Source organism: Neltuma alba, unplaced genomic scaffold (assembly GCF_004799145.2).
Source record: "Neltuma alba isolate B1F8T4 unplaced genomic scaffold, ASM479914v2 tig00011600_pilon, whole genome shotgun sequence".
NCBI lineage: Eukaryota > Viridiplantae > Streptophyta > Magnoliopsida > Fabales > Fabaceae > Neltuma > Neltuma alba.
Genome location: NW_021636252.1, coordinates 127,812 through 151,046, shown reverse-complemented (window position 1 = coordinate 151,046; position 23,235 = coordinate 127,812). Strand labels below are relative to the sequence as shown.

General features: G+C 33.0%; 3 protein-coding genes across 3 annotated transcripts; 2 read left to right on the top strand and 1 right to left on the bottom strand.

The window, feature by feature from the left end:
* Positions 1 to 495: 495 nt before the first annotated feature.
* LOC114715575 (calcineurin B-like protein 10) lies at positions 496 to 3,678 on the bottom strand. The gene is made up of 9 exons (XM_028900436.1): positions 3,588 to 3,678; positions 3,181 to 3,355; positions 3,021 to 3,103; positions 2,562 to 2,621; positions 2,337 to 2,445; positions 2,185 to 2,237; positions 1,910 to 1,990; positions 1,708 to 1,820; positions 496 to 1,027 (listed from the first exon to the last, which is right to left on the bottom strand). Exons 1-9 carry the CDS (start codon positions 3,648 to 3,650, stop codon positions 940 to 942), a joined length of 825 nt encoding a protein of 274 aa, XP_028756269.1. The 5' UTR covers positions 3,651 to 3,678; the 3' UTR covers positions 496 to 939.
* An 8,717-nt stretch (positions 3,679 to 12,395) lies between these two features.
* Positions 12,396 to 13,248, top strand: LOC114715583 (PRA1 family protein F3-like). The gene has a single exon (XM_028900444.1). The coding sequence runs from the start codon at positions 12,466 to 12,468 to the stop codon at positions 13,027 to 13,029; it is 564 nt and encodes a 187-aa protein (XP_028756277.1). The 5' UTR covers positions 12,396 to 12,465; the 3' UTR covers positions 13,030 to 13,248.
* A 4,327-nt stretch (positions 13,249 to 17,575) lies between these two features.
* Positions 17,576 to 22,425, top strand: LOC114715572 (U2 small nuclear ribonucleoprotein B''). The gene is made up of 10 exons (XM_028900432.1): positions 17,576 to 17,926; positions 18,986 to 19,048; positions 19,686 to 19,767; positions 19,959 to 20,033; positions 20,246 to 20,312; positions 20,457 to 20,499; positions 20,723 to 20,826; positions 20,983 to 21,052; positions 22,015 to 22,097; positions 22,191 to 22,425. Exons 1-10 carry the CDS (start codon positions 17,741 to 17,743, stop codon positions 22,219 to 22,221), a joined length of 804 nt encoding a protein of 267 aa, XP_028756265.1. The 5' UTR covers positions 17,576 to 17,740; the 3' UTR covers positions 22,222 to 22,425.
* Positions 22,426 to 23,235: the final 810 nt, after the last annotated feature.

The following is a 23,235-nucleotide window of genomic DNA, read 5'->3' as shown; positions in this document are numbered from 1 at the left end:
TTTCCATCACATGTTCATTTCCACCTTAAAGGGAGACACTACGAAAGGGTATGCTCGTATTCTGACTGTTGCAGGAGGATACATCTCGAGGGAAGTTCCAGCAAAATTGAGTTTCGTATCTTCTAGCCTTTTTTAAGGGCAGCATTCGTATTTTATTTATTATAAGACTGGAGTCCTTTTGTTTGCCCAACTACTCGTTTTGTTCATTTAGATTACGACACTGAGGATGTTTGCATCCTAGGCATCGAATTGAACTGCATCCGGTTCCAGGATCATGAGCTGAATCCCTTAATCTTTGGCAGAGGAGAACGCAGTAATATGTAATTTGACCAAGTCTTTGAGTTCAGACCCTTAAATTTATATTTGTTTCTGATTTATTAATAAAATTAATTTCTAAATCAAATGGGTTTATTTTGGCCTGATTTTAAATAAAATGGTTAAATACAATTTCAATTTACATGAGAACTAACAATGTATCCGAAAGAAGAAAAAAGGTAGAAGTGAAAAACGCCAACCATGAAATCATGGCAGCATGGTCACAGCTTGAGAATTTGAACGTTGGCTAAAAATACCATACACCCAGAAATACTAAATATTATACAGTTGTGTAAAAATACAATGAACAAGAAGAATACAGGGCCATGCATGCCAATATAACGCTCGGCCGCTGAAATCATCATATGCTTAAGAACATTTTGGCATAGTCAGTGAGCTTATCGCATCAGGCAATGCGGGGAAAAATAACATCAAAATAGCTTTGAGTTGCCCTGGCCATTTGCCGCCAGAGGTTCAGCGGAGATAACTTCTGAGAAGGTCATTTGATCCGTTTCATATTCCCTTTAACTTTCACAAGTTGCCACTGACATTGGGGTTCTAAAATCATACGAATATACCTTGTAACAAAATCGACAATCCCAGCGTAACAGAAGCAACTTCTTCTCATAGTTTGTTGTTGCCTGGAATTTGCCAGAGTATATCTTCAACTTCGGTGTTGAAAATGAAGCTAGTAAACACAGTAGTGATCTCGCTGGCCAAGCATCAATACAAAAAGGAAGAGATTGAGTTACAGTTCTTGACTATGCAAACCGTTATAAAATATAAGCTAAATTACTTTCTTCTACCTAATAAATACCAAAAATACATTATTCCTCCCTCTCTTAAGAAACAGGTCCTTCTAAATATTCCTCACTGACTCTAAACACTGTTATTTACTAAAACTGTGAGAGAAGTAACAAACAGAAAGAGCAAGACATAAATCATATGCCGTGAGTTTAGAGTACAGCTATCCAAGTCAGTTTGTTGACAAGCAGCTAACATTTTCTCTTCTCCCCTTAATTTATGGTATTGTATAGGTATCTTTCAAAATACAACAATGACCAACAACTAAACTGATGATTTAAGTTAAGTGGAAGGATTTTCTTTTTCATTTTTTCTTCATTTTGGTTTTTTGCCGTGTCCTCAGCTCATTCATCATGTAAACTGCGGCCATTTTTTTGGGCCAAATGTATACTACTGCCTTGATTACTGATCAGGAAGCACAAACCATTGAATTATAGAATGAAGCAATTCTCCAGAATGTTCATCTATTTCCCAACAAATTATTTTTTTTAATCAATAAACATTGATGACAAAATGAAAAATCAATTATGACAATTGTGATGGTAAGTGAACTTAATGTAGGAGAGACAAGGGATGAAAGTAAATTACTTAAGCCCAGGAAGAGTCATGTAATTCAGTAGTGTTGGGTGCCGAACAACATATTCCTTCCATTCTTCTTTATTAATCTTACCATCCTTGTCAGCATCAGCATCTTGAAAAGTCTGATAAAGAACAACAATGTAAGAATCAAAACTCCAATCAAAGTTTTTTTTGGGGGGGGGGGGGGGGGACAAAGGGGGAAAAAAATTGCCTTATCAAGAATAGCTTCCAGAAAGTTGTCTTCTAGTTGCGTCCCGCATTCTGACATTATGGCCATCATCATTTGCCTAACCTGGAAAAAGTTTCAGGGGAGCAAAACAGTTTAAACACTAGCACCTTTATCCACCAAGTATGTCTAGCCAAACTGATGCTGTGCAAAGAGATTTGCTATAACCAATAGCACCCGTTCGATTATACATTATTAACCCATAATAACGGTACAAACTGAATAACATCTGCCAAACCTGGAAATGTCAAGATACTTACTTCTTCCCGCTCAATATATCCTGTCTGCCTCAAGTCATACAATTTAAAGGCAACTGCAAGCAAGCCAGAAGAGACAATAGATATTTATTAATATAAAGTATTAATTGGCTCAGATGAAGGAAGCAACTGCTATTAAATTATTTAAGTCTTACAATCAATTTTCTTTTCCAGAGGAGCAGCAGGATGAAAGACACTAAGAGCATGGATAAACTCGTCAAATTCTATAACACCATTTCTTTTCTCATCAAAGAGATCAAATACCTGAAAACGAGTTATCAACAAGAAATGTACTCACCATTTAACTTGAACTTCAAATCAAGTATGTAGGATGCATTAAGGATAAAAGAAATAGGATAAAATTGTCAGAATGAACATACCCTATCAAGGAACAGGTTCTCGCCACATGACGTTCTCAACAGCGCCAATCTAAGCTCTTCCTTCATATGGAAAACAAAGACGAGTTAAAGAAGGCATTCTGACAAATAATATCAACTCCAGTGTTGATAAACTAAGCAGCCAACATAATCAAATATAACAATGCACAATCTTAGCACTAAAAGCACTTCCTATCTAAAAAGTCACTGTCACATCTTTGCTTAGAAGTCCACACTCATGTTCAGTGGCAAGGATCTCATTTTAGAATTTTTCAGTGAGCACTACTCCCTCATCGTCATAATGTTTAAATCACTTGTTTCTTTGAACAGGGCAAATCCCAGCAACATGCTGCCATACGGTTCAGTGTTGTCATACATCCAAACAAACAAAATTTTAAAGGCAAACTCCGTTAAAACTAAGCAGATGGAAAAAGTCGATAAAGTCCTGACAATTTCAGTTACCTTGTGTATGAGGCCATCGTCAATGATTGAACTACTCAATTTCTTGTATAATTCACGCAAAGCCTCAATTTCATTAACAGTAACTGCACGAACACCGGAACAAAATTGTAAGAAGCAGAATTTCTATACGCAATCAGTGAGATCACAGAAAGCAACGAACATGGAGAACTCCTAGCAAGAAGGACTAAATCGTCGAATGTGGAATAGATCTTTTTCTTGGGAGGTTGAATATTGAAGCATCCGGACAAGCTATAAGCCAAAGCCTCAAATAATCCTATGAACGGTATGAACACGAAACAAAGCTTCTCCCCGATTGTCAAGCTCGACCTCGGATCCTTTCCCCAGTCAACACAGAGAAAAAGAAAAACAAAAAAGAAAGAGAGAGAAGCATTCAGTAAGAAGAATTTCCCTCAAAAACCGGACTAAAATTATTTGAATAATTTACAACAACATGCGTGGATCAATGATGTTAAACAAAAAGAAGAAGTACCCTTTAAGCAAACATAAAATCCTGATACGAAAAAGAAAGACGGAGAAGAAAAAGCAGAATCAAACGAGAGACATTACCAAAGAGCTCGTACTAAAATCCATATCAGCGAAACATCGGAGATTTTCCCACGAGAGACGCATCCAGAGGTAGATCACGGCAAAATTTTGGAATCTGTTATGCTGTTTCAATAGAGAAATAATAATGACTGAAGGTTGAAGATAATCAATGGCCGCCACATGGGGCTGCGAATGATTGGTATTATTGGAAAAAACTGTCGTTGTGGGCGCTGGGGCCACCGACCTTAGGGGCTAATCAATTAATTAATTAAATAGTAGTAATAACAAAATCACATGAGCGTGTTATTACGGTAGGTTGATTGGTTAATCAGGGACTTGGTAATTAATAAATAATAAATAGGAGGACGAGAAAGCAAAGATGAAATCTGATGTGGAAGGGGATTTGGGCCAACTAAGACTTGATTTTGTCAAGTGGGAAAGTAGTGGATGGAATCCAATTTCGCCATGTGATTCATGTCGACGTGGCCACAATTTCGTGTGGTTCTCTTCTTTGGGGCTAAATCAAATCTATTAAGCAACTTCAGGTGAAGTCAGCAAAAAATGAAATTTATGTTGTTATAAAACTTTAGGGAATAAAAAATTAGTATGCCTAAGAACGAGAAGAGAACAAGCTTCATTTTTTTTTTGGTCTTCATTTTATGATTTTAAATTGTCTTCTCATTTTTACTTTTGATAATTACAGTAATTTAGAAACTTTGGGGATAAACGTAAAAATATACTCCTTCCCATCCTTAACATCAAACCTATTTAACTAATTTAATGAGATTAAGAAAATTAGATAAATTTGTTAATATCCGATATAAAGTAGATCTTTTTTAATATCATCATTTCCTCTCCTACTTAATTATGGTTAATAGAGTATTCATAGGAGTAATTTAAAAAAATTTAATAAACATGAGAAGTAGATCTTATATTTAAAACTAAAATTAACTCAATAATTAATTATTATATTGAGTACTTTTAATCCTCCAACCATGTGTAAGGTTTCATATTAGTTCATTGATTTTATTAAGTGTTTTTTATTTACTCTTTAATAAATTAATCTAATGGGAAAAAAATTGATACTGTAGTTTAAAATGCTGAGAAAGCATTGCTATATTTTTTTTTTTTTAAAAAAAAGGCGTGTTTGTTTATTTTCTTCCCCTCCTCATTGTCTTTCGGGTGGGAGGGGTTAGTGATGTGTTTATTCTATTTATTGTTTGCTTTTGATCTGCTCCTTATTTCTCCTGCAGTTCTCTTCTTAACTCTTATATTAACAATTAAATTGACCAACTTTAAATTTTGGTATGGGAGAAACAAGATGGAAATTGGCAGGGTTGATTTTGAAAACATAATTATATTTTTAAGAATGATCGTTGGACATGATACAATTGGCAATATTAGCACTTATGCACTTAAAGTCAAGGCAAAAACACATCTTGAAAGAAATGTTTTTAGAAGATGCGCAAAGGTTTGGTTTAAGGCATACCACAAGATGAAAGGATTTTCATCGGTAAAAATCAGGATTCATTTGAAGTGGTTTATAAGCAGTTTTTGAATTTTGACTTACAGAATACAGAATAAGAATATGAGAAGAGTTTTATCTCGATTTTTATAAAAATATTTATAAATGATTTTAAACACTAATTCAAATAGGGCATGGTCATGTGAATAAAGAGGTAGACAGCATGTGTGGACTCGTGGTGGTTTGAGATTTGGAAGAGCTTAATGATTCTTGATTTTTTCTTGGCACATGATCTCAAAATTCTCCATACCTGCTTTAAGACATAAGATGAGCATTTAATCAATAAAAGTAGAGGTTTAAGATAGCAGATTGGCCCTTTTTTTTTAAAGTAAAAAATCACGAAACCTTTATTTTTGAGATTTTTTTGAAGTACTTGTCTTGATACCTTAAGGAGGCTTATTGAATCGCAAGCTATAATAACATTCCCCAAGTCTAGCTAGACAATTACTTTCCACATCATAATTCATAAACCAAGTTTCCCATTCGTCCAGCTCAACATGAGTTTATAAATCCAGGACTCAGCCCAGCCACAAATCAAAGGTCAATCAACTTACTAAATAATCCTTTAACTTTCAAAATCATCGAATGTGACATCATAACATAAATCAAGTTCCATAACAACACAAGTTTAAAATAACATCTTAAACCATGGCAACAAAAGGAATAGAGATATCATAATTAAGCATACATGCAACACCAACAAATGAAAATATAGAGTCATCAAGTTCACTCCTCTGTGCTTTTCCCTGCTTTCTAATCAAACCTTCACTTGAAATAGAGCATTCAAAAAATAAATGATCAAGTAATTTCATTACATCTCCAATCCAATCTCACTTAGACCAACCTTCAAATCTTTCAATCCAGTTTTTCAAGTCAACAGACATATATACTACCTTCGGGTCTTAATACAAAACTCAACTGACTAACTTGAAAAGATTAAATAAGTTAAATAAATTACTTTAAAATATTTATATTTATTATTTTTTAAACTAATTTGTTTTTAAATTGATATGCAATCCAATGATATGCATAAATATTTTTAAAGAATCATATAATGTAATTAAATAATATATGTAATTTTATTAATCTCTTTAAATTAATTAACTAGATATTATACAGTTACACTGAGAATCAGAGCAACATGCTCATCACACGCATATATGTTGATAATCTTCCAATTGGTATCATGATTTGCACTTTGCAATTTCTTATCTCGATCTATGAATCGCTAACATGATCATGACACCGCCCTTTCTTAAACTGTTATTAAATATTACTCATCGAGTTCATATTATATTGCGCTTGTTAGTATTTATCTGTATCAATTTAATTGGTACGTAGCATTTTTTTTTATCCTGTCCATTTCAATATTATGTGAGTTGTGTGTGTATGATTGATTCATTAATTATTTTATTGATTTTTTTGCCAAAATTATTTTATTGACCTCGGTCCACCCTTTTTAAAGTTGAAACTTGCAAGTAAAAATATTTTGATTGTTTTAACTTTTCAGTGCGCAATTCTGCTTATAATAATAAAAAAATTAATCTTTTAATATCGGTGATGTTGACTCTTTGAAATTTAGTTCTTAAATTTTGATTTAATACAATCCAAAGCTTCAACAACTAAAGTTTTGAATGATTGAAATTTATGTGACTGAGTCGCAGTGAATTAAAAATTTAGAAAATGAATTATGATTGAGCTAAAATTATAGAAATTGTATTATTAACAATATTTATGTTAAATTCTTTATATTCGTTATACTAAACTTTCTAATCAAACACTATCATATTTTTAAAATATTGTCATTTCATTATAATTTACATAAATAAATACATAATTTTTTACCAGTAATAAAAAAATACATAACTATATTCATATTCAAGAACTTAACATAATAAATATAACAAATTTTATATAAGCATCTATGACTGAATGAAAATTATATGAATAAAAAATTAATTTTTTTTAAAGAAAAAACGGTCTTTATTGACCTAGTAAATACTAATAGGAAAACTTTCTCGGAGTTTACAAAGGAGCCACGTGGGCCAGCTGGCGTGGATCCCGTATTGAGTCATTATACGATGGGTGTCGCTTTCTTATTTGCGTCCCCACACCGTTAGTGTGGTCTTATCCGCACAATAGTCCAACATACTCCTTGTAGGCGAGCGGTTGGCATCGTTGGACCCGATTCCGAATAAAATAAATAGATCAAACGTCGCCGTACGCTTGAAATCTTCGAGTTTCTATGTGTCGCAGCCCCAATAGCTCCCGGGTTCTGCAAGCGGACACATCGTTTAAGGACGAGCTCTCTATTTTCTATTTAATTTTCTTTCATCTGTCATTTACGATGCAACAAGCACAACAAGCACAATCCCTCTTCTTGGTTGATGTGGAGCTCTTGATTTAACTCATTGATATGTTGAATGTTGGTCTATTTTTAATTAAATAACAATAAACTCCTTTTTTAATATTATAAAAATTCTCATAAATTAACAAAAATAGCGCTCATTTTATGCTGAAAAATCTAGGAAGACAATTTTGATATGCTAAAATTAGATTTTACTACATAAGTATATTAACCTTCCATTTGATTTGAGGTAAATGAAAAGGAAAGAAGAAGAAATTCTAAATTTCTAATATCGGACTTGTTTGGAATAGCGTTCAAAAATATTATAAGTATGTTTTACATCAGTTGAGATGGAACTTTTTTTTTGGCCACAAATCGAAACAAAACTTCTCTTACTTGCTTATCTAGTATTTTATAAATCACAATTGAAAAGTTACTCATAAATTATTCTAAACAGGCTTATTATAGTTCATAATCCATTTCTTTTTACAAACACCACATTTACGACCTAATTTTTTTGCCAGAATTTACTACCTAATTTTTTATTTTTTATTCTGTGAGTCCCACATCCACCTTTTTAATACAGGCCCCGCATTTTCCTTTATTATATATATATAAATAAAACGTTAAAATATTGAAAATGCTGGGGCAAAATTATAGATAGAAAAGGAAACGTAAATTATCGTGGGATTAACATCCAAATTATTGGAAGTCGCATGAGTTGATGTAAAATGGAATTTCAAATCAAATCTAGTGTTTAAAAATGTGTGTGCATTCATGGATCAATATATATAAATATATATATATATATATATATTAATGAAACTCGATATTTTTAGGTTTTGGAGTAAGATGTAATATAAAAGCATTTACATACATTTTATAGTCCATTGATATTATAAGCTTGTGTGGGAGGGTGTTAATGGGAAGAGCCTCGCATTGTGTGAAACTGCGGGCGTCCAAATGCATATACAGTATCCCCCCCCCCCCCCAAAAAAAAAATGCATGTACAGTAACTTGTGATCATTGTTTAAATTAAAATAGTGTTGGCGGCAGCACTTAAATTGTTTAAAAGTCTAACGGATCTTCCATCTCCTCTGTAATGTTTTATAAATCTTGTTAATGGCAACACCTGCAGAGAAATGATAAATTCAAGTCATGTTATACGGACATTATCCTTAAGAGCTATTTCGTAACTACCGACAAAGTAAGAAGCGGCACTCCCCAGGATTAAACAGATTCTTCCTATAAGAACGGGGTGAGCAGAACAACGAAAGATAAAAGAACTTAGTAAGACAAAATACTAAAGGAGGGAAGAAACTTGCCCGAAAGCTCAAAACTCGATGGTCATGAACTTCAGTCTCATGCCCCATTTATAAGCTGTGGATCACAAAAGAGTATTGAGCACTTAAACACAATTAAGTTTCGGTTTCAAAATTATTAACCCACTTAATGAGGATTTAGAATTATTAAAAATATCAGTTACAAATATTGAAAAGGTATAATGGTGATTAAGGAAGTGGATTAATTAGATAGATATTTTTCATAAAGAGTGTCCAGTACCGCGTTTGACTCATGCACAGGGGATGAGGGGAAATTGTCGGATTAGTTTTCGGTGGCCCATTGTGCGTGCAAGTCTATTTCTCCTCTTGACCTTGTTAACAGCCCAAGACCTCTTAGTAGTTCGACCCTGACTCCAAGTGATATGAGAGTCTTCTTTTGAAACACCCACACACAATATTTACAACAATTAGCCCCATCAAGTCGCAATAGATCCTAGTTTCCGCTTGTTTATACGTACTTGCTCTCAAAGTCTAATGAAGTTACTAGTCGAGGAGATTCTCTTCCTTCCAATGAATCATTGTTCAATTGATTACAAACAGAAAATAGAAAATAGTTGAGTGTTCTTGCCAAATCTTTTCTCTATGCATCCAGAATAATCATAGACTGAGCTTTCACCGTTTCTTAGTATTACCTTCGGTCATTAATATAATACTGCTACACAACGGCTAATCTAATTTGAGTCTTTGCTATATTTTTGTGGTCTTTGTTTTGCTTGCATTTGCTTCTTTTCTATGTTGTTTTGGGGCCTGTATGTTTCTATTTTTTTTAGTCTTTTATTTCTGTTAATAGCCTCAGTGTTATTTTTTAAGTGTTTGCATTGTGTTTTTTTGAGTCTGTTTTTATGAGTTTTGATAGTCCTTTGTATCCGTGTTCTTTAGTAATAAAACTATCTCTTTGGCAAAAAAAAAAAAAAAAAGAAGACATAATTGACCAATCTAATAAGATTAAAAAAAGTTAAATAAATTATTTTAAAGTTATTTATATTTATTATTTCTCTTCAAACTAATTTAACCGACTTATAAATTGATATATAAGATAACAATACATGTAAATATTTTAAACAATTATGTGATATGTGCTATAATTAGATAATCTATTTAGATTTTTTTTACTCTATTCAAATTAGTCAGTTGAGTTTTATATCAAATATCAGAACTAGTATCATAAAGATGGAGTTATTTCCATTTGTTTTCTCCTGTTATGGGAAATTATTAAAGAAGGCCATCAATTGAGCGCTATTATATGTTGGCAGTAGCATTGAAATTCTCCAAGATCCAGTAGATCTTCCACCTCCTCTATAATGCTAGGCAAACCCTGTTGACAGCAACACCTGCAAAGAACAGTAAATCCTAGTCGTGTCTTATAGACACTGTCCTTAAGAGCTATTCTGCAACTACCGGCAAAGCAAGAAGCGGCACTCCCCAGGATTAAATGGATTTTTCCTATAAGAACAAGGTGAGCAAAACAGCGAAAGGTAAAAGAACTCAGTAAGGCAGAATACCAGAGGAGGGAAGAGAGTTGCCAGAAAGCTCGGAGCACGGCGGTCCCTCTTTGAACTTTCATCTCATGCCCTTTTTATAGGCTACGGATCACAATACCATTAGGCACATTTAAATGCACTTAATGATAATTAACTCATAATTAAATAAGCGGTTTCAAGTAGTAATTAACTTGTTTAATGACTATTTAAGAAGAATAAAGTCTTCGGTTACGAATATTAAAGAGGCATAATTATAATTAAAATTTAGATAGATATTTCCAATAAAGTGTCCAGTACTGCATTTGACTCATGCACAAGGGGGTGAGGGGAAATGGCCGGATTTGTCTCCGGTGGCCCATTGTGCGCGTAAGTCCACTCCTCCTCTTGGCCCATTTGGTAGCCCAAGACCACTTATTATTTGGACCCTCACAATCCCAAGCAATATGGGACTCTTCCTTTGATACACCCACACATAGTATTTACAACATTATATCCATCCTTTTTTGCGATACAAGCACAAGGATGAAGATTGATATCACATTTAGAGCAAGAAAAGACAATGCGGAACAAAGAAGCCAAATCAAATAAAAGAGAAACAGCTTAAACAAAGAATAGAAAAAAGCATGAATTCTTTGTTTGCCAAATAAATAATACTCCTCCAATCTTTAATATAAGACCCATTTAACTAATTTGATTAGGTTAAAAAAGTTAGGTAAGTTAGTTAATTATAAGAAATGTAAGACATTTTTCCTAAAACATCATAATCATCTTTCTTAATATCCCATCTCCTTCTTCTACTTGATTATGGTTGAGGGAGTATCCATAGGGGTAATTTAGAGAAAATTGATAAATATGAAAAATGAGTCTTATATTTAGGACTAAAATCAACTCAATAATTGGATCCTATATTAAAAACAGGAAGAGTATAATTTATCATGACAAATTTAATAAAAAGTAAGAAATAAAATTAATAAGATTTTCAAGAGTTATTGTAATAAAAAAAGGGGGGTGGGGGGGAGACTTGAGCATCATCAGACAGTCAAATCACAAAAATCCTCGCGTCAAATCAAGATCCTTTTGCCCCACTCTACTGGCAATTTGCGCCTTTTCTATTTTTTTTTAATGGTATTTCCATTTTGATGATTAATTAGCGTTTTTCATCTTGAAACATTATTTTCTATAATAATAAAATGAGATCTGCATCTTGTGACCTTTTTTATCCATTTCCTCTTGTCTGATGCTTTGAGTAACCAAACTAAATTGGGCTTGACTGCTTGTTCGTTGTGTTCATTTATTTTGAAACCAGACCTCCACTGACAGCTGTAGCTTTTTATAGCCTTTGATAAAATTGATTAACAACTCATGTTGGCCCATTGTCCAATCATACAGATTATTAACCCAGTTACATATTTTGTAAATTATAATTGAAAAACTATTTTTAAAAAATTTTATTGCCATTCTAAACAAGCACTTCAATAAGTTTGGCATTTAGATCGCCCCCAAAAGGCTAAAATAACATTTTTGTGTTATACTTTTCAACCAATTTATAAGTTACTATTTACATGTTTTCCTAGAGAAAAAAAATCTTATAATTTTACTCTTATTTAGTACATATATATTTTTTTTAAAAAAAATTAACAATCTACTCCTCTTGGCCAAAATATAAAAGTTTTTCTAAAAACAAAATTTGATTCAAAATATAAGAGAATAAAAATGTAATTAATGATGGTTTGTCACTTTTATCCATTGTTATGAAAAGGGTAGAGAATATTAAATGCGGGAGGGATGGGACAATTTTTCTATCACATTTTTTAATAAGGTTAAAATAACTAATTTTTATTATTTTAAAACAAATATTACTTAATTTGTGAGAAAATTTAATTATGAATAGGAAGACATTCACATTAACAAATTAATAATAAAATAGTATATTCATATTAAAAATTTAATAATGTAACTTATTACAGGCGCTAAAATATTTAAAGTAAATTAAATCAAACCCGTTCTGGTTTAAAATCTCGAGAAGAAAAAAGAACTAAAATTCATAATCCCGAAGGTCTCTGTGCTTATTTGATATATTTCCCTTTCACGGAATAATTTATTGAATTCCTTAATTCAACTCCCTTGCCTCCTTCGTCTTCTCCTCGCTTCCTTCTTCTCAGATTCATCTCTCAGTAGTTAGCACTACGAAATCAGAAGAATCATGACCACTTATGGCACCATCCCTACTTCGTCTGCCCCATCCTCAAACCTCGAATTCATCTCACGCGCCAAGCAAAGAATCAAAGCCGGTCTCGGAAGTCGCCGCCCATGGAAGGTTATGTTCAATTTCCGATCCTTCGGCCTCCCTGCCGGTCTCCCCGACGCAATTTCTCGTCTTCGAGTCAACATCGGCTACTTTCGTATGAACTACGCTATTATCGTACTTCTTATTCTCTTCCTCAGCCTCCTCTGGCACCCGATCTCCCTGATCGTCTTCGTCGTACTCATGGCTCTTTGGCTGTTCCTCTATTTCCTCCGCGACGAGCCGCTGGTGATTGCTGGTCGTCTGATCGATGACCGTGTGGTCCTGATCGTGATGGCGGTGCTGACCGTTGTTCTGCTGCTCTTGACCAACGTGACTCTCAATGTAGTGGTGGCGCTCTTGATCGGAGCGGGGTTCCTGGTAGCGCACGCGGCGTTTAGGAGGACCGATGATTTGTTCCTCGATGAAGAAGAAACTTCTGGATTGATGCCTAATGTAGCTACTACGGGTGCTTCTTCTTGATTCTTCTGTTTAATTTTAATTTCCTCTCTTCTATTGTTATTTCACTTATTTGTTAATTAATTTCAAGTTTGAAACTAGAGATTGCATTTCGTTCCTTGTGAATTCATATTTCTATTTTTGGGATGGGATTATGTGTAGAAATTGGTATGGGGTTGGGTTTTGGGTGAATAACGTGTTCTTACTCCTTAGTTTTTAATTTCATTCTTCATTTCTTTTTTATGGCACTAATGTTTGCTTTTTTGGGCTTTGAAGCTGCTAGAAAGTTGAAATTTAAATTTTTGGAATAGATAATGTGGTGCTTAAGATGAAATTGGATCCTACACTTTAGAGAAGTTATGATTGTCCAAAAAAAGTACAGTTAAGACTCCCCCCCGGCTCCTGCTTTTATTGTTTGGAGGTGTTTTTCCCCTTCCTAATTTTGAGCTAAGTTTTTCTGTCTTAATATAGGACTCAATTCTTGATTTGGTTTTGATTCTAAATATAAGATCTATTTTTCATATTTATTAATTTTTTCTAAATTACTCCTATGGATACTCCCTCAACCATAATCAAGTAAAAGAGGAAGAGGGGGTATTAAAAAACATGATTATGGTGTTTTAAAAAAAATGTCACTTTTCTTATAATTAACTAACTTACCTAACTTTCTTAATCTAATCAAATTAGTTAAATGAGTCTTATATTAAGAACTGGAAGAGTATGATATTGAGTTTTTTTTTTTTGAAATGACCGGGTGAAAAACGCAGAGACCAGCTAATCATAGTCCAGATTGAAATCTAGAAAGATTTTGTAATTTGTACTATGTAGGAAGAAGAAATATAGATCTAGGGTCTTGTTTGGTTGCAATAAAGAAATTATTGAAATCTGGGAGCAGCCATCATGCAACAAGATATAGAATGACCAAATAAATTTTTATACGGGGGACTTATAAATGTTCACATTTTAATTTACATCCTTTTCACCAAAAAAATTTATATTTTTTAATAAGAGATCCGTATAATTAGGACCAAGGTAATATTTCACAACAAATTCCGTCATGCTTGATAGTTTTAGTTGAAATCATCAATTCATGTATAAAATACTAGTTGTTTTTGTTTTAAATGTAAAATTAATAGGGAGGTTTATTTTAAGTTAAATATAAGATGTTAATTCATATTATCTTTTAAATTTACAATTTTTTCCCTAAATTCTTTCTAATTATTGTATATATTAATGTGATTTTTTTTAGTCAATGAATTCTCAATGCAAGTAATTAAAATAATACCTTAAGAAAATCAATATACTTTTTAATAAATAACTAAACCACCTAATTTCCATAATCTCTACAAAATAATCATATACCCTCCTCCATACCTAGTATGGAAAAGAATACATGTTTTCTATGTATTTTTGTTTGAAATAATAATTCGACTTTGATTCGATCCTCTGAATTATTAATTATAAATAATTTGGGATGTCGATTGGTTATGGATTTAATTTTTAAAATTTTCAAACCACTCATCACTACACATGAGCTACAAAACATTAATGTTGATATATGGTTGGTGTTAGGTCCGGGAAAAAAAAAAAAGGTTGGTGAAATTAATGTTTCGCAATTCATTCACAAAGTAACTCGATACTACTTCCGGTTTTTAATACAAAAACACATTTGATTTTTTATTTTGGTTCTAAATATAAGATCTTAATTTATTTTTTTATCATATTTATCTATTTTTTTCTAAGGTAATCTTTATAATAATAGTAATTTTAACTAATATATTTTATTAGTAAGGATAATTTAGAAAAAAATAATTTCTATTTATTATAAATAACTAATTTAACTAGATTTTTTTAATTTATTTAAATTAGTCAAGTAGCTCTTATACTCCTCCTATCCTTAATATAGAACTCGATTTTTAAGTTGGTTTTGATTCTAAATGTAAAACCCATTTATCATATTTATTAATTTTCTTTAAATTATCCCTATGAATACTCTCTCAACCATAATTAAGTAGAAGAGGGAGAAGGGGTATTAAGAAAGATGATTATGGTGTTTTAGGAAAAATATGTCACTTTTTTTATAATTAACTAATTTATCTAGCTTTTTTAATCTAACCAAATTAGTTAAATGGGTCTTATATTAAAGATTGAAGGAGTATTAAAGACCAGATATAGTATAACATATAGCACATAACGCAAATTTAATATTAATTTTAAGGAGAATATTTGACATAAATGACAAAATCACTGCACATAAGAATATGCAAGAAGAGTTGTTAGAGATGACGGATTCCACAACAAGAGGATAATATAATTAGTACTACCTTCTGTCATTAATCAAGTATCATTTGATGAAACATTTAATATGTATAACTACTATAAGAACTATCTTAAAAAAATAGATAAACACGAGAGACAAAGTAGATTAGGGTCTTATATTTATAATCAAATTAAAAGACAAACTAGTTCTTATATTAAAGACAGAAGGTAGTATTTAAAAAACAGTTGGCTACAAGATCACCCTTCTATTAATAATTAATAATAATCAAACCAATCAATAGTATATAATACATCGATCCATGTCCAAATTCCACGCGTCAGAAATAATGGTCATAAAGAAAATGATCGACCGGCCCAATATAAATATTTTTATTAACGTAATTTTATACGAAAAACGTGTTAATTTTTAACACATTTTTTTATGGTTATGATTAACTTAATGTCAACGGCGTCCCTAGCTGTTTACATGATCCTTCATATTAATTTAATTTATTCAAAAAATAGCAAAAGTTTTTATTAAAATAAACAACAAAAGAATTAGGTTGCTAAAATGAGAATTATTCCTTCTAATCAAACCAACGGGATCTCTCTGCATTATTTGGGCTAAGGAAATGAAGAAAAAGTTGCAATCCTCCCCGTGTGCTATCGTCGTCGTCGTCAGCATCAATTATAATCCTTTTGAAGGGGTCCATCAATGGTTGAGAATTGAAACAACAGTGGTGTTATGCAGATATGGCATGCTTACACGATGCAATAAAATATGTAAAATAAGAAAAAGTAGTGTAGATATTTAGTACCCAACAATGCTTAAAATAGGATTACTTCTAATGGCACAAAAAATGCAAAATTTTTATAACTGAGGCATGTGATATTTTTCTAATAATTTTTTGTATGTGCAATCATCAAATTAAATTATTTTAAAGAAATGTTTTAAGGGTTATAGTATAAATGCTAAAACAAACTATATGAATGAATAAAGTGTTTAACTATTTATCACCAATTTGGGAGCATAACTTTGTACTTGGGAATATAACTTTTTATTCTTTATTTTTAATACAAAATTATTGTTGGACACAAAAAATGTACAAGCATCACTTTTTGTAAACATTATGAGATATAAGGGGTGTTTTGACATAAACAAAATCATGATTTTAAAGGTGCTTTTATGATATACGAAATAAATATCTGAAAGAATTTATCTCGATTTACGGAAAACTATTTCTGAAAAGTGTTTTTGGGTTATCCAAATACTTTTTTAATTTGGAAAAGAAATCTCATTTTACCGACAAAATCTGAATCAACATGAATGAGTAGTACAGTTCTGCTTTTTCTTTCTTTTCTTTTCTTAAGTATCAACGTTGATGCCATATTTGCAAGTGCTGTCAAAATATTTTTTTAAAAAAAAATGTTCGCAAGTATTGTGGGTCCAACGAACGGTTTCAACTTTAAATTTAAACGACCGAGGGGACTCTTCTATGGTATCGTGGCCCGTTTAAATTGGGCCACGAGTCTCCCAAATGTTAGCCCATAACAATTTTGGCCCAGCCCATAATAACTTGAACACTCATTTTTTCTTGCCAACAATTTAAACCCTGATTTAATCATAATCTTACTTGTCAAAACATTTCTTGAGTTGATACAATTACTAAGGACTCGGTCCACAATGTACAAAGTCATTGGTTCAAGTCTCACTATTAATATAAATACTGCTCCTAATTTTTATTATAAGAATTAAATAATTAATTTGTAAATATTAAAAAAATTAACTAAGTTAATTATTTACATGAAATATGTACTTGGTTTTTCTAAATTATTTTTTTGATTATGAGCGTTTGATTTATCTCCTGATAAAACTCTCCTAACATGTTTAATCAACAAGGATGCTATGAGCAAAAATTATAAATTTAAAAAAGCATTGAATTGTCATGATTAGTCTAACGAGGCAATTTTTTTTTTTGAGAAAATCGGAAAAAAAATTGACAACAATTCAATGACAAATAACATCAAATTTTTGATAAAATAACATATTTGCATTTTCATAATTTTCATGATTTTTTTTGGTGATTTTTCCATTTCCTTTTCATCGTTTTTAGTTTTTTTCCGTCAAGCTTATAGCTTGCCATATGTAATCCATATATGAAAATAAAGATGAGAGGGAAATTATATTTAAAAAAAAAGGGGGAGAGGGAAATATAGAGGGACTTAAGTAAAATTTAATTAAAGCATGCAGTTAAAATGTGTAATTTAACCAAACAATATTTCCCCTTGTTGGGCCGTCTCTTCACTGAGATAGTCGCCTGCGGACGTCTGATGTCACTTCTTCGACGCTCGAATTATGCATTAAGGTGCTTCGCCGGCGATTGCCGTTGAAACCGCCGTCGTCGGCGTACTTGTCTCGCTCTCATTCATTTTGATCCTTTCAATTCGGTAAAAGCCCCAACAGTGTCGTCCGTGAATGGCTCAGCAGCCGTTAGATTTCGATTCCTATTATCTCCACCAACCTGATGACCGGAGCCACATCAACACGCTCTTCGTATCAGGCCTCCCTGACGATGTAAAGGCGCGTGAGATTCATAACCTCTTCCGCCGTCGTCCCGGCTTCGACTCATGTCAGCTCAAGTACACTGGCCGCGGCAACCAGGTTCGTTTTCTGTCTTATTTTTCTCCTGAGATGCTTGCAGGGTCTGTTTCGTTCTGTAGAACACTTTGGAACTCTTATTTTGTGGTGCAGGTTCAATCTACCTAAAAAGCCTTGTTTTCTTTGTTCATTTCGGAATTTTGGGAGATCGCAGACCGCCTTAGTACGAGTTAATGAATCGAAAATTCTTGTTAATTTCAGGCAACTCAAAAGCTTAACACAGATGAGCCTAAGTCGAGCTGACATTGCTTCTTCTCTGTCCAGTAGATAAAAAATTATTTCTTGGTCAACCTTTTTGACCACCCAAACAGTATTGGTGGTTTTTCGACCTTTTCCAGTTTCCAAATTAAAAGAACTTCAAGCTTTTTTTGTTCATTTTTTCTACTAAGATATGTTCATAATCTATCTTTCTTGGGTTATGTTATGATTTTAGAAGCAAAATCGATGTGAGAGTTTTTCTTTTCATAAGAAACTAAGAATACGTTGGGTGGATGCCTGTGTCCTCTATATGATCAGTGACGTGATACCTACATTACATATCGGCTGGTTGGGAAACTTAGGACATCCATTTATGTTGACCTGAGAAACATATTGGTTCACTGCTCTTAAGAGAATACTCTTTCTTCACCGTATTGTCAGTAGCTGAGAAGCATATATATTGACCTGGTTTGTGGTTTGAAGTATCCACAAGTGCTTCAAAGTTTAGCATAGTGTTGCTGTCTATTATGACTTTTCAACACTCCCTTATTTGCCCCCCTAAAAGTGCCCATGCATCATGGATTCCATTCACCTAGAAGATGAAGGAAAATAGGACTGTTACACATTCTATTCTACCAACAGCCTTACGGCTTGATGCTTCAATTTACTATTCAGTACTCTTACTTTTATGCAATGTGCTAGTGAAATAGACAAATTAATTTATGGGTTTGGCCTATTGAAGTTCCATAAAAAATTGGCTGATTTTATATTTCTCTGTCAGTCTTTTTCTTATCCGTGGCCCTTTATCAGTGGCAAATTTTCTCTCCGGAGGATATTTTGTTTGATGCTTATTAATATTCGCAGGTTGTTGCATTTGCTACCTTTTTCAATCACCAATCGGCAATGGCAGCATTGCATGCATTAAATGTAAGAATCTATTGCAAACCTTTTCCCTCCTTTTCTTTTTTTTTTTTGGTTTGGGTTTTTTTACAATGAAAGACCATGAGGTTAGGATGTAAAGTTCAACTACAAATATTAGTGAAAGCTGATTTCTATGAATCTATTTATTTCCCTCACAGTTCTTGCCTTTAGATTGAACATATTGGAGTTTTTGCCTCTTTTTGTGTGGAGGAAGCAAAATGCATAGAACGTGAATTGATAGGACACATGTCAATGCAGTGGCGTGATAAGTGACAACAATGCTACTAAGGAACTTCTGATAGTTATTGATATACTTATCCATGCAAAAGAAAAGCGAAATTTATTAGCATGTATTTTACGTAAGCGTTACTTACCTACCTTCAAAGTGCTACGTGCTATTCTTTCTTGGAATACAACAACATTTGGACAATTGGCATGCGACATTTGTCTCTAATTTACTGGTAAAATAATTATAGTCAAGGTCAAAGTTTCGCAAGTGCCTCCATGGTTTTATAATTCATTTTTTATATTTAGTGCTCTAGTATAGAATCTAGGAAAAAAGGATTAACTTGTATTTATAGGAATTTAGAATCTTTGGAATTTGTTCTAACATCTAATTTCCTAGTTTGTTGATGATCATTAGGGTATCAAATTTGATCCTCAAGCTGGGTCTGTTCTACATATCGAACTTGCCAGGTCAAACTCAAGGAGAAAGCGTAAACCAGGTATATATTTTTGGAAGAAGACTGAAATAATCAATTTCGTCAAACTAAATGCACATCTAGATGCATACTTGTTTCAAAATTTTTTCCATTTCTCTTGTTTTATGAATGTGTATTTATTTGATGAATTATTGAGAAAGTCAGCTTGTTTAACTACTTTTCCCCAATGGCTACCCAACTTGTACATTGCACAGGTAGTGGAGCCTATGCTGTTATTGATAAAAGATCTAAAGGGGAGGCTGATGCTCAGGCATCATCAAGTGATGATGGTAAAACTGCATTAATTATAAATTCAAGGAAAAGTATATATCCTATATTCTGAATGGCTATCGTCTAACTCGCTCCTGTTTGATGGAATGAGTATTTTGCAATCCACTTAGAGCTTCAATACGTTACTTTACGTTTTCTCTCAACTGAATTTAGGGCCGGTGATGCTCTTCTTGAATCTAACTTCACGTTTTTGCACATCTTGTTTATGCAGGTGATGGAGAATCTGAAGAACCACTTGGGAATCACAGCAGCCATGGTGATGTGACATCAATGAAAAGGTTGGGAGTACATTCAATTATGAATTTTTCACCATAACAAATCCAAAATTTGTAGTTTCTCAACTTACTAGCATAAAGATAAGATTACTATAGTATTTTTTGTGGCGGATCACTAAATCCTTTTTCTCCTCTGCTCGCTTGCAGTGGTGAGACTGCTGTTAATTCTGATGATGCTGCACATCTTAATGTAAGTGAAAACCAGCAATACAATGGACCTCACCTGCTTACTGAATATAGATTTGTGCGACACATCTCATGACTCTGCATCTGGAAAATGAGCGCATTGAAGTCATACTCTGCGTTTCAACCTTGACATAATCACATAAATATATACCGGATGAAAATTTGTGTTTAGCAAAGGATGTTTCTCGTCAAGGTCTTTCTAAATCTTTTTGACTTGGGATCCCCAGGAGCAGCAAGACAAGGGTGCCGATGGAGGACCATGTTCCACTCTTTTCATTGCAAATCTAGGTCCAAACTGCACTGAAAGTGAATTGAAGCAAGCTTTTTCTGTGTAAGATGTTGCTTCTCTCTTATTTGCCTGTTAAATAGGGGGAGTCTTCTCTGTCACTGTTATTGAAATGGATCTACCGGATCCTCCTGCTATGTTCATCATTTATCTACTTGATTTGTGATTAAAAAACTCAATGCCATCTGTTCTATGTTCAAGGTATCCTGGATTCAATATGGTCAAAATGCGTTCTAGAGGAGGAATGCCAGTTGCTTTTGCTGATTTCGAGGTATTAGTTCTTCCAAGAAAATACAGGAATTTTTTCATTTAGTAGGCTATTCTGTAATACTCCTCCGGTCCTAATATAGGACCCAATTGTTGAGTTGGTTTTGGTTCTAAATATAAGACCAATTTCTTATATTTATTAATTTTTTCTAAATTACTCTTATGGATACTCCCTCAACCATAATCAAGTAAAAGAGGAAGAGTCGGTATTAAGAAAGATGATTATGGTATTTTAGAAAAAAAACGTGTCACATTTCTTATAACTAACTAGTTTACCTAATTTTCTTAATCTAATCAAATTAGTTAAATGGGTCTTATATTAAGAACTGGAGGAGTATTATATAATCTTATAGAGGAGAGGCGGTGAGTGACATGAATATTTTCATTTGAGACAGACCTGACCTATGTGATTTCTGATGGTATAACATAACGTCAACAGTGACATTGTTCTTTGAAGCTATGAGTCATGACATAAGTTTAGAACATATTTTTGGAAAAACAAATCTAATTATTTTGCCAGTTTCAGTTTTGGAGAAGAGTGGGTCTGGAGTCTGAATACCTAATTGCTGCTTGTATTTTCTCAACTGACCTAAATAACTGCTATTAATCAGGATTTAAGAATAAGAAATCATTTGGCTTTCAACCCTCACCCATTATTATGGGCTCTCATGCAAAATAGGCAATATGCCTATTCGCACCGTTGAACATTAATCAGAATTAGCTCGTAGGTTCCAGTGGATGTAGCTCGGAAGGCTTCAAAATGTGAGGCACTTATACACTTGTGCTGAGCCATATGATTTGTCTTGGAAGTTTTTTCGCAAAGGTCAGCTTAGATTCACAATAGAAGCTGACTTTTATGAAAATGAAACAAGATAAATTAGAATCTTCACCATTGACTATGATCTCTTCCCAAATACTAGTCATGTTATAGATGATCTTCCTCTGAACCTTAGCTTCCTCGACCAGGAAATTGAGCAAGCTGCTAAGGTCATGGAGGAGCTTCAAGGAAGTTCGTTGTCATCATCAGATCGGGGTGGCATGCACATAGAGTATCATCTTCTAATCCTATATTTCCAGTCTATTTTTATTTTGCTCTGTTGAGATTTGATATCTGTCTGACCCTTCCCTCCATTTTGCTCTAGATATGCAAGATCCAAAATGAGGAAGCGTTAGACGATCGGGGAGCAAGCGTTTTTCCATTTTTTTTTAAAAATAATTACTATAGTTTGTTCATTGAGTCCGCTGAGTTGTTTCTTATGTTTGAGATTCTTAGCGGAGCTACGTAGAGTTTGAAGAAGTGTATATTTCTGAAATATTTTTGGGGTGGAAAGATTAGTGACCAACTAATTAATGAAGAGACATCTTATCCGTTATGTATTCATTGTGTTCCTTGATGCGTCCGTTCTCAAGAGTTTTGAGTTGGAAGACTTGAAAATTTATGGGAAAGTGACAAAAAAAGACCATTGAAATAGCAAAATTGTACATAGGGATCAGTTTGTAAAAATTATTATTAAAACCCATACTAATATTATCATGAGTCCTTATTTGTAATTGTTCTATTGTAGTGGTCTTTTTTTGCCACTCTTCCAAAATATATTGCTATTGATGTTTTCAAAATGCAATTTCATGCTTTACGAAATATATTGATGGCAATAACTTGGTAAGAATCAAGACAAATGGTATATTCTGCGAAATCAGTGGCGGCATTCTTTTGGGTAAAAAAAAGTTTCTCACTCGAAAAATAGGAAGTTTTTTCTGTTGGGTTCTTGAGTTGTTGCGGGGCTAAAGTATGTCTCACATTTCGAAAACCACGTATTAGCAGTTAAATTGATTGGAATCTTCGTTTTCATATGGTATAAGATGAGTTTGATATCTTTCTTGTAAAAAATCATAATTGATTTCGCTGATAACTTCATGAGAAACATATTTATATAAAAATTATATCATATTTTTAATAATTATTTACATTTTTTAATTTATTTTATATGCCAAATGATTCTTGTTGAGAGCATAAAATTCGCATATCCAAAAAGCAAAGAGCATAACCGTTCGAGGCAAGCCTTCAATGTTGGAGAGAAAAATTGCTTGAAAGGATAGTAAATTTGATTTTGATTTTCTAATTCCAAAAAAGATCACATAAATCTATTTTTGGGCAAATTTTTTGTTGATGTTCATGTCCTATGAGTA

Bases quoted from the DNA above. Each gene is read 5' to 3' on its own strand.
- LOC114715575 (XM_028900436.1), bottom strand. From the start codon at position 3,650: ATGCGTCTCTCGTGGGAAAATCTCCGATGTTTCGCTGATATGGATTTT. The intron at 3,104-3,180 runs GTTCGTTGCTTT...GTGTTCGTGCAG, and splicing joins TCTTGCTAGGAGTTCTCCAT to TTACTGTTAATGAAATTGAG. The intron at 1,028-1,707 runs GTAATTTACTTT...ATGCTTGGCCAG, and splicing joins ATGACTCTTCCTGGGCTTAA to CGAGATCACTACTGTGTTTA.
- LOC114715572 (XM_028900432.1), top strand. From the start codon at position 17,741: ATGGCTCAGCAGCCGTTAGATTTCGATTCCTATTATCTCCACCAACCT. The intron at 17,927-18,985 runs GTTCGTTTTCTG...TAATATTCGCAG, and splicing joins ACACTGGCCGCGGCAACCAG to GTTGTTGCATTTGCTACCTT. The intron at 22,098-22,190 runs GTATCATCTTCT...ATTTTGCTCTAG, and splicing joins CGGGGTGGCATGCACATAGA to ATATGCAAGATCCAAAATGA.
- LOC114715583 (XM_028900444.1), top strand. From the start codon at position 12,466: ATGACCACTTATGGCACCATCCCTACTTCGTCTGCCCCATCCTCAAAC.